Source organism: Phalacrocorax aristotelis, chromosome 4 (assembly GCF_949628215.1).
Source record: "Phalacrocorax aristotelis chromosome 4, bGulAri2.1, whole genome shotgun sequence".
Lineage (NCBI taxonomy): Eukaryota > Metazoa > Chordata > Aves > Suliformes > Phalacrocoracidae > Phalacrocorax > Phalacrocorax aristotelis.
Window position 1 is genome coordinate 14,944,925 of NC_134279.1, and position 11,635 is coordinate 14,956,559.

An 11,635-nucleotide genomic window follows, 5' to 3' on the forward strand; every position below is an offset into this window, starting at 1 on the left:
TTAAATGGTCTGTGTACTTACGTGCCTGTTTCCACAGGGTAAGTATCCTTTGCTTTTTAAACTGTGAGAAGTTCTGGGGTTTCAGGTTTAATCACGTTGGTGTTCGTTTTCGTAGCACAGGTGCAGCAGTGAACAGCAGTGAAAGCCTCCCTCCATCCTCATCTGTCAACGACATCTCATCCATGTCTACGGATCAAACACTGGCGTCTGACACGGACAGCAGCCTGGAAGCTTCTGCGGGACCCCTCGGTTGTTGCAGGTGACTAGCCGCCTGCCTGCGAAACCCAGCGTTCTTCAGAGGATGATGTAATTTAGGAGGAAAAATTAACAGGAGTTAAGAGATGAAAAGGAAGAGAAATAAAATACAAAGATTTAAAACAAACAAAAATATTTTCAGCCTGCTTCTCCTACAGAGTTATGTAATGCAGCTAAGCTCAAGTGTATATTTAACTTATAGTTGCTCTGCTTTGGTCTTCTTCCAATGATGCTTACTGGGGGGAAAAAAACCAAGGAACTGAAAAATCCTTTTTTTCCCCCCGCCCCATAAGATGTAAAATTAATGGCTGCAAAACCAGCAACCTGCAACTGTCCTTTTCACACTGGCATGACAAGGTGTGCAGTAGCCACTCTCAAACAGGCGTGTCTAAAGGCATGTATCTGCCTTTACTCTCTGTTCTGTCGTCTTCTGCCCAGTGAGGCAGATATACACATGCATTTTTCTTCATGTACAAATAGCACATACACACACGTGCCAATAGAATTCTGGCAGAGTATGCAGCTGTGTGCCTACAGGAACACACGCATCTGCATACGTACTTACTAGCACTCCACAACTAAATGGCCCGTTTCAGATGAACTGCATAACTACATATATGATATTACCAGTGTATATTCTATTGTTCATTGATGAGGTTGCATATCTTGTATGAGGATGTGTGGAAGTGTAAATAACCACATGATACTGTGGCTCCCTCAGACACTTGAAGATGTAGCACCAAAATTTCTGCTGATAGTTGTATATATATTTTGAAATAATAACCAGTTTGTATTGAAAGAAGAAGCTACAGAGCTTCATAGAAAAATGTTTGTGAATGTTAAGACTTGTTCTGATTTTTAGAACAGATATGTCAAGCTAGGACCAAGTTAGAAGGAAGCACAGGTATCTTTGCAAGCTACAGGAACAAGAATGAAGGTTTTCTTACGCAAATCTAATCCCAGAAAGATTTGTCTCAGTAAGCAGCTCTTCCTGTCGATGTTGAGTTGTCATCTTAGTTCATAGATAGTCTCTCTGCTATGAATTACTTGTATGCTTTTATGTTAGGAGGTATGACAGGGTTGGGAAATGGGCAGATTATGGTCAAAAGAACATGCAACAGCTTGTTTTTATTTTATGTCTAGATCTCTACTAGGTTAAACAGAGAAAGGATATTCGTGGTCCGCTCCCTCTCAGTGTATGTTTGCGGCTTAGAGGTTGTTTTCCCTTTAAATCGTTCCCTTGCAGGGATCTCCACCACTAAGAGAACAGGCTGCCTTCTGATGCTTTTGGCTGTTCATTTGCTTGTGACAAATCATCTGACCCCCCAGGAAGGTCTAGCAGCTGTGTTAAATGGAAACGAACTACAGAGTGAATAAGTCTAGTATTCCTATATTCTAAGTAATAGCAGAGGATATCAATCAGCTAGTGTGCTGGGCTGAAAGGGTCACAACCAGGGATCTTAGGCAGTTTTAACAAGTTCTGAAGAACCCAACAGTGACTGAATATCAAATTGATTTTACCAGGTAATAATACATACCATAGGATTCCCAGTGGTAAGTAACAGCAAGTGTTTTTACCAGAGAATGGCAAAACTCCACACAGAATTTCAGAACAACTGAATGTTTTTCCAGCCAAAACAGCAATTAGCATTTTCTACTGCAAGGTCATCATTACCTGAGCTAGAAATGAACTAAAATCTGAGTCATCGCTCTTCTTACCAAAGTGTGCCATGTGAACTGAAATGAGCTTAATCATACTTTAACACTTTTATAAATGTCAAAGAAACAAACTTTCTAGAATATATTACTGGATATTTTAAATTCACTAATTCTTAGTATTCAGATTTCTACCAAAATGGATTATTTTATTCCAAACAAGTCCAAAAGCGACTGTTCTGTTAGGTGGCTTACAAGTCTGTCGTTCTGTGGCAGGAAAAAAAATTGAGTGTCAAGTCAGATTTTCTTCAAAGGGAAGAAAGCAAAGAAACTTTTTTCCTGTGGGGGGAGGAGGGGAGATAAAAATTAAGTTGAATAAAATAATTTCAGACTTGGTAGGTCTGAGGTGTCTCAAAATTGCTGTAGGAAATGTTTTGGGTTTTTTTCCCCCAGGTATATTTCTGGTAGATTTTTATGGAAATCTTTTTGAGACTAAAATTAGGTCAATGTTCTGAAAACTCAGAGCAGTAATTGTAAAAGCAATAATTTACTACTGCTAAAAATATTTAGCAATATTCTCTCTTAAGCCATGAAACATCAAGTCATTGTTGAGTAATGTAACTCTCACTTCAAAGCCAATAATCATAAAAATATTGAACGGTAAACAGCAATGCTCTGTAGATACGAAGGCAATAACACCAAGGGTGAATTCTTAGCAATAATGAAATGTATCACCTCCAGATTTAATTCACCATAGATATATATTAATAACAATATTCAGGTAACTAGAATCTGCTTTACATTCCTTAGTGTGCACCATTTGGGTGTGTTATTTAAACAAAACAGAGTGTCTCAAGAGGCAAAGCTGTATGTAAGAGAAACTGCAAAAATACCACAAATGTAGACTGTAGAAACTTGGAGCAATCACAGTTCATTGCCAGTGATTCTGTGGAGATGTGGCATAGGCAATAGCAGGGAAGCCATTTATAGTAGATGGACACTTACAGATCTCCCATGTTCCATCTACTGAAGCCAAAAAAACTGTGCTCTTAGTCCCATGGTATAATTCAGTCTTGTTTGGGTTCGTGAGTGCTGGGTGGAGAACCAGTCACCATAGAAGATGTCCTAGTGATCAGCACTGAATGAACCCACAACATAGAAGTTCTGTAGCTTTATTCCCAGAAGCCCTGATTCCACTAAGCACCAGTGCTTGTACATTTAATGGAGACTGTAGGGATGCATACATGATTTTAACTAGCATGTGCTTTTGTCCTTTGCTCAACAGTGATTGACATCACCATGTGCTTAAGTGCCTTGCTGAAATGAGGCCTGAAAGAAATACTGCATCTCTTTTTGTCCTCAAATTAGTCAGTCTCCTTTAAGAGAAGCTCTACCTGGGGGAGGAGACTTGGGGCTGTCCATATTGGACACTAGAAAAAAGCCATCAGTGAAGAAAAGCAATAGTTCTTAACAATTCTGGTCCTTGTATGTCCAGCCTGAAGTAGTGACCATTGAACAGGAATAATATCCTTTGTTTTGCTTTGTGTCAGGAAGTTGGTGCTGTCAACTGATACCTTACAAGAATGCATGTCCTCTTGAACGAAAGATTGCAGTGATGTTGTAGAGCTGTCTCGAGGTTAAAAAAAGTTTTGATACCCTTCTCTTCAAGTCTATTCCCCTTTATTCCAATATTCTGTTCAGTTTGATAATGATGCCTTTCTTATTTTTCTTGCCAGTGATCTTTTAAACCTACCTTTGTTTCAAATGTTACTACATAGTGCTTGAGTAACAATTGTCACCTCATTCTCTGAGGTTTGCAGTTGTAAGCATAATTCCCACCACTGCAGAGATGTAGGAAATTGGGAAGCCAGAGATTTATGACAGATGTTCCAAGGTATTTAGGCACTAAAGGGGCAATCAGAGCCTATGCCAGAAGTGGCATATCTTCCATCAGCATGAATGGCAGCTGGACACCTTGGCATTTTTTAAAATGTGCCTAAGAGCCTATTGGCGCCTTAAGTGCCTGAATACCTGAAGAAATTCTGTCCCAAGTGGCTTACTTCAGTCATTTAGATGGCCATCAGCAGGGTGAGGAGAATGGCAGAAGCATCTTAATTGTATCAGTGGCTCCTCAGAGCCCTAGCTGCAAAACATAGCATTGAGAAGGAAGAGAGGAAAGTTGCTGCAAAACATTCCTGCTTTATTTTCAGATGGAGTACTTCTGGATAGTATGAGAAACTTAAAAAAAAAAAAGTCAGAATTGGTCTTAAAAGACCCTCCATTTCTCTTCTCACTGATGAGTTTAAATGAGGATGAGGTATTGGTTTACTTCAAGTTGATGCAAGGTTATGCATGTTTTCAATCCAAATTTTTCTGTAATTTTTAAAATCAGTCTTCAGATACTGACTTGGTAGCTGGAAGAGTATCTTGTGAGTTTTTACTATATTCCATTAAAATGTAATCTTTAGAGAGTTCAGATATTTGAGTTGGTCACACGCTGATTTACGTGAATTACATTGTGGCTGATAATCCTCCCCTACTATCTAGAATTCCGTGGCACAGATAGATTCAGGAATTTTAGCAAGCTTGCATTATATAAAGCAGAGTTTAAACTGGTGTGTAAGTATGGTAATGTGTCAAAAAAAAGGGTGGGGTGAGAGGGCAACAGAAAGCCTGATCAGGTAGTTCCCCAATGCACTGATGGTTTACCTCTGGAAATCATCATTTCCTGCACATCATTGGTCTCCAGAGATTACACAAGACAGATGATCGTGTCACTGTATCACTCTTCTAAACTTACAACCAAAAAGGCATTTTGCAGCAAACTGTGTGCTTCCAGGGAGAGCAATATGAAAGAAAGCCTGCAGGGAAGAATTAGACCTTTAATAGTCTGGCAAAAAAGACTGAATTAGTGGTTCACTTTAAGTTTAGGCTTCTGTTTTTCTTTGTTTTTCTTGTGTGTGTAGGAAAGAGAGGGAGTGCATATAGATGTGATTTTTAGAACCTGTGTTCTAGTCATATTTGACCCAAGTTCTCCGTGTGGATAAAGAGCATAATTGTAACATAATCACACATCTTCAAGAATCTGAAAGCTGTGCTTATTTGAACTTCCACCACTTTACAAAGGACACAGTTAACAAATTGCAAACTCAAGGTGATCTTTATCACATACACGCGCACAAAAAGAAAATCATTGTGCAGGAGGTTTGAATGCTCCACAAGTATGTAATGTCTTAATTAGTAAGATGCTTGGGAGAAGTGGGGGATGGTGAATGTGTCATGTTCACTGATGAGCTGGAAAACAGACCTGTCCAGTGGAATTTAGTGGAATTCTGCTTAGTGTATTAGGAACTTGCCAGTGTGGCCTGTTTTTTTTTCTTTTTTTCTTTTTTTCTTTTTTTTTTTTTTAATTAACTATTGATTGCAAGAGGTGAATTGTTTAACTTAATTTCTGTTCAGGCTCATTGACCCATGGCAAGTTTGAGTTTTAAAGAGGGTTTGATTTGTCAAAGGAAAGTTGAAAAACTTCAACTGAGGCTAAAGGTGCCTTTTACCTGAGAGTGAAAAGCTGAAAAGCACATATTGAAGGAAGACATAGTCAGTTTTGGAAATAAATGTATTCCTACCATGCTTATTATTTCAGACAGGTAAGCCTGTCTCTTTTGCTAATTTTCACTGAACAGGGCCATTCTTGTCTTCTGGAAAGCAAGATATTTATAATGTAAATAGTTGAATTTTTTTTCCTTCCTCTGTAACTAATATGTAACAATCCAACATGCTGTTTCTGTTAAGTCTTTTACAATAAGGCTGCTGTATGCCTAAGTATGGTTGACCTCTGACCTTTTCCTAAGTCAGTCACATGCTGAAAAGGAGGGTGCTGGAGGTTTCAGTGTACATACAGAACTATGTATATTTAGTAAATTGAGTAAGTGGGACTTATGGCCAGTATACATTATACCACAACAGTAACAAAGCTCCAGATCTTAAATAGCAAAAACAACTGTTCACCTTGCCATGTCCATCCTGTAACAAGATCTAAGTTGCACCTGCCTGTAGTTCTGCATGATCAGACTTTGAAGTATAACTAACAAGATCTGTAATGTATCAGTGTTGATAAACGTAGATGTAAAAAAAAAAAAACCAAAACACTTGACCAAAAAAAAAATCAGCAACAGTTCGGTATCAAGACTGGAAGACAAGACATGCCCCATTTTGTTGCGCAGTTATAGATGAAAAGAACCACCAGTGTCAGCATAAATGGACTGTAGTAGTGACATTTGTTAAAGAACCACCCTTATTGCCATATTGTTTTGTTCTTACCCTGTTTTCCTTTGGCCCTCTGTTGCTCCCTGTGTGTACTACAGAGGAGAACAGGGCCTCAGTGATCAGTGTTTTAGGGGTCAATGTTGCATCAATGATTTCTGATTTCTGTTTGTTTAGCGATTACTGAACTAAGATGGGAATCTCATGTTCTCCCATGTGTCAAAAGGAATCCTGTCAGAGCTTCCTCATGAGGATACTCTTCTCACTGCTGTCTTGACTCCTGTCAGTTGAATGACTTTGCAGTATTCCCAATAAAGAGCACAACGCAGCAAACCATATTGATTGAGGGCTTCGTTACATGTGTGTTGTGCATCTGGACTTTCACAGGGGCTCAAAGTCATGCAGGGACAGGACTCAACTGAAACATGGTATGTACTCTATGCATGACGCCTATATTACACCTTTATGACCTTATAGTGGTAAAACTGCTGATCTTTACAGATGTGGATTTGGACCATCTTTTTTTTGGAGGAAAGTTGTAGTGAACCTTCGTCCTTATCCCACTCGCTCCTAACCAGAGCAGCTAAGTGGAAGTTAAAGCAGTGCGAGGGCCTTCTGGGGGGTCGTGCACAGAGGTGAATTTCATGCTGTTTGAATGTGATCTTGCCAAAAAGCCTGTATGTCTAGCAGGGAAGATTGTGGCTATTCTATAAGGAGTGTTTGTGTTGTTTACTTTAAAACAAGCTTTGCTGATTAAAATAGTGTATTCCAGAGTCCTATTTGAATGGCATGAAGGGTATCAATGAAGAAGATACAAAGTATGCTTGTACAGCTTTCCTGGCTTCTTGTTTCTTTTCCTTCAGACCTCGCTAAGGGACACAGCTAAAGACATAAAAAGCATGTGGAAGTTGCCAGGATTACAAAATCCAGTTAGTGGTCCTTCTGATGTGCTTCATAGGCTTAATCCTGTATACCACCATTCAGTTAAGAAGCATTTACAGTGCTACAGAAATGTGGAGGGATCTTAATGCATATGAGACTCAGACTTTTTGTCTGCAAGTAGCTTAAGAGTTCATTCCTCTGGTCAACTGCCTAAAAATATTAGGGAAAAAATGACCACATGACTGGACAGAATTAAGAAAAACTGCCAAGGAGAAGCTAGTCCCTCTCCCATCTCTTCCCCCATTAAAAAATGTAAAGTCAAGCCAACAACAACAGACAAACCCACCCCACCCCACCCCCAAAAAAAAAAACCAAACCACCCCACCATACTAACTGCAGTTACTATTTGGGACTGATTTTGCACAAAGTTTAACACTTCACTCCCAAGTAAAAAGAGAACAAAAAGGAGAGAGGTGCTGCCTTTTGGAAAACATTGCTGTTTTTCTCAATTCTTGCACAAGCTATCTGTGCCCATTATATTTCCAAGCAAGTCAAACCATAATACACGAAGGACATTTCTATGTTTGGATTTATCATGTAGAGATCAAAAGAAAAATCAGAAACAGCCTTCTATCGAAACAATTTGAAGGGACTTAACTATAGAAAAGAATGAATGAAAGTACCTTGTAAGCACTGTAAAGAAATAAATTCTTACAGATGTTGGTACTTAAATGCCATTTCAAACATACTGTGCAGAGCTGGTACTATTGCTCTGACTTGCTAAAACAGGACAATATTCAAGGTGTATTCTTCTCCCAGTTTGTATATACAGAGATTGGCTAAGCTACAACATATAATGCAAACCTCTAATTTGCAGTAGCTAGGGAATTTTGGCTTTGTGATTCTTACTGCAAAATGGGAAGGATAGGGATGACCATTTTTTGTTTTACTGGGCACCTGTTGAGACAACTGAAGATCCATCCTTTTTTGAGAGGTTTGCCCTTTTCAATAGTCAGGATTTTTATGGCCATATTTCAGTGATTTACACATGATTGAATCCAGATCTGGAGCTGTAACTGATTTAGCTTCAAGTAACCCAGAATCCTAAATTCCAGAGAACTTGAAGTTGTATTTGAACTGGATGGGTCTATCTCCTGTCATGCTCCTGGGTATGCCAGAAAAGCACCTTTTGTAGCAACAGACCAGCCTTGGAATTTTTCTTCAGTCAGCTTGTGTGATGGCCTAAACATCTCTTGTTTGGTAAGAGGGGAGTACATGTTGCACACTGATGAGCTGTAGCATATCAACAGAATCGTCTGTATTGAAGCAGAGTTGAAGGAAGGAGATCAGGGTGCCTCTGCAAAACTCCCCCTCCCTCTCCCTCGTCAGGCAAACAAATGGGATGAAGGTCACCTTTGTGCTCAAACTGATGAACATTCTCTATGGTGGTGTGAGGCCCATTTAAAAGCACTGAGACCAGTTCACAGTCCCTTACAGTATGTATGGCTGTTGTGATCCGCACGTGGGAGTCACTTTCTAGTTTGATGGCAGAGCTGAAGTTTTGCTTCTCCTGTGGAACCCTCTGCTGGAGGCTATTCAGTTTTGGCTCTGTTTCTATGTGTGTGCTGATGCTTAGAAAGCAACAATAATTCTGCAGGCGCCATTCGCTGCCCAGTGACTGGGACTCTCTTCAGGTACATACAGATAAAGATCGAGATTATCTTGCTTTTCAACATGCTCTCCCAAACCCTCTCTTAATGGTACAGCTTGGAGCCTGAATTGCAAATCTGCTGTGCCTCCAAGAAAACATGATTATCAGTAGAGTGTAAAGACCCAGGGAGGAAGTTTACCTGGTTAAATTAATACAGATTACTTAATGTATTTGTCATATTTTTAAATCGACTGCTGGGAAGTAGTAAGTGTTGTTTGTTTCCTGATATTTCTGTATGATGTTCTGTCCACTTTCCAGAGGCACTTACATACGGAACAGTAATTAGGGTGCTGGAGAAAATAGCTCTCTATCTGAATACGTCTATTTAATGGATAGACTGGGGCTTTTGTTAAGTCCCATTATGGGGAGTGGCTGATGGTTGCTGTCTGGAAGATTTTAGCCCTTCTTGCATCATAAGCCTGGAACTAACGATGGGGGAATTTAATGTTTCTCTGGGCTAAATTTGAAATGTGTGAAATTATTCCCACCTCTACTTCACATCTGATGTTGGAAAATAAGGGGAATTTTCTTTGATTCTTACAAACTCATGAGGCAGAAATTACAAAGTAGCCGCTGCAACAAAATACACCTTATATTTTCCAGAACAATTAATGGTTTAATGTGTTGATGAGGTAAAAAGCTATATAATGACCCCTTCCTGCTGTTACCCTAGCTAAGGTATTGACATAGTCATATAGGGTATGACTACCCTAGCTAGGTAGTCTATTGTTACAAGATTAATCTGTGTTAGTGGTTAAGAAATTGATGGCAGATACTATGAGAATGTCTTTAAGTCTTTATTTGTCATCAACAAATGTTCAGAAAGATTACCTCTGGAATTTTTTGTCTGGGAAGATACGTTTACGCCCATGCTTTGCTGGATTTGTCCTCAGCGTTCTCTAGAGGATATTCCTGCTCTTGGAGTATAGTCTTACCTTTTCAGTTCAGTTGCATCATCTTAGAAGGGAAAGTATGTATTTTAAGTGTTCTCATCAGAATGCTAAATCACAGCTAAAATAAATGTTCACTTTTTGGTTTTCTTCCTTTTTATATGAATAATTACCCGAAGTACTTTAACAGTAGAAGTCCTGGAGGTATGTCACCACAGGGTGCTGTTCAATGTGCCCACCCCACATGTGTTTTTCAGAGAGAGGTCTGCCTTTCAGGGAGAGATTTGTGGATGTGGGTGTGTTCAGGGGAGAATGGAGACTCTTTCTTAATGTCAGCCTCAATCCAGAATTAACAGGGTTTGAACAAAGATAAATTCAGAGCATGTACAAAAGTGCTCTTCAGTAAAATTGGAAGTACCCTAGGGCCCAGCACATAGCTGAGTGGACTGAAGGATGAAGCTCTGGTTTTAAAATTAATGAACATCATGAGAAATATTCCAGGAATCAAACCTCATATCTGAATACCACTGAATTTCAGAGTTCCAAGCAGCCAGAACATTGTCCAAATTCTTCTTTGGAAGCCTAATGCCGTGTAACAGCTCAGAATGCATAGCTGTGTCTCAGAGCAGGAGTCCCCTGAGATTTTTAGTGTATGTCTTTCTGAAATGTCAGTTAGTTGAAGGATTATTGTGATTCTCTGCATAAAGGAAAACACTGATTTTTGGCAATGATGTGCAGACCTCTCAACTTTTTTTCACCAGAAAGGAGAAAAGTAACATCTCCCTGAACAACACTGCAACACAATACCATGCTGCTGACTGCAGGTGGGTCAGTGGGAGAATGCTGGACAGGTTTCAGCACAGTTGTACTCATCAGTTTTAGCTTTCTGACTCTGTTTTGTCACAAGCACAAGACAGGGTTAGTGGACATGGCAACAAAATTGCAGCATGTATTGCTAAAATAATTCATTTGCCAACAGTGTTGTGTGATTTCTGAAATACATAAAGTTTTAATTTCCCTTTTGGCCATAGTTACAGCATGAGCAAATTGACAGGATAACCAAGCTATCCATCAGTTTTAGCATTGGGTTTTTAAGCGGTTAGCACAGAAACAAACATAAACACTCACATGTGCTGCAGAAATTCACTGCCACTGTTATGTGACACCAAATCCAAAGGGACTCTGATTCCACATCAAATTTGCACTGTGTTGCAACTAATTCATGGGACCATCCAGGAACTGGGGAGGGAAAAAAAATTTTAAAAAATTAGCTTGCAGGGCAGAGTTTTTTAAAGCTAATGGAGGAAGGTTATTCGAGTGCCTGCTCTATGTGATATCAGATCCCTTATCTCAGGTTAATGTTGCCCTCATCTTACTCCTCTGAATGCGATATTGCAGAGCTGTATAGACACACCTCCCCTTCAATAAGGAAGACACACGGTACAGGTAGAGTGTGCCACCTAAAGGCAAAAATGTGCTGAAGGCTCCAGGAAGAGCAAAATGGAGCAAACCCCTCAGCCTGTAAATCATCTGCTTGTTACATTTCTTCTCCAGCCAGGCTGACCCTGGACAGTTCATCGGGTACTTGATGGTCTGGAGCATTTCTTGGACAAAGCATAATTCTACATTTTCAGTAAGTTTTTGTTAATTTTTCTTCATTTTCCAATAATATTTGTGTATGAATGTGTGTAGATCATTTTCTGTAGCACAGGGACAAGAAAGATGACCGAATGAGCAGAATTGAGGGGTAGATGACAGTGGTGCTAAATTGATTGGGGATGTGGGTAGATTTGGCCACTATCAATCTCTTCAAAACTAGTTGGAGTCCTGGAAGTAAAAGGCTACAAAGAATTTAGGCAATTGACTTTTATGAATTTTCAATTGTTGGTCTGTGTCCAACTTGAAATTACATAGTGAAAACTTCTTCCAACAGAGCATACAAAGATATGTCCAAATGGACATGCTATGTAAATAGATT

At 39.5% G+C, this 11,635-nt stretch overlaps 1 protein-coding gene across 3 annotated transcripts in view; it reads left to right on the forward strand.

Annotated features, from left to right (window-relative positions):
* MAPK10 (mitogen-activated protein kinase 10) overlaps positions 1-11,378 on the forward strand; it is a 104,027-nt gene extending 92,649 nt beyond the window's left edge. The window contains exons 12-13 of one of the 3 annotated variants that reach the window (XM_075090355.1): positions 121-259; positions 11,212-11,378. In XM_075090355.1, coding sequence (XP_074946456.1) covers positions 121-259; positions 11,212-11,305 — 233 coding nt within the window. In that variant the 3' untranslated portion in view covers positions 11,306-11,378. Of the gene's footprint in view, positions 1-115; positions 375-11,211 lie in introns of those variants that run through there. The other 2 variants (XM_075090353.1, XM_075090354.1) reach the window with 2 other exon arrangements.
* Positions 11,379-11,635: the final 257 nt, after the last annotated feature.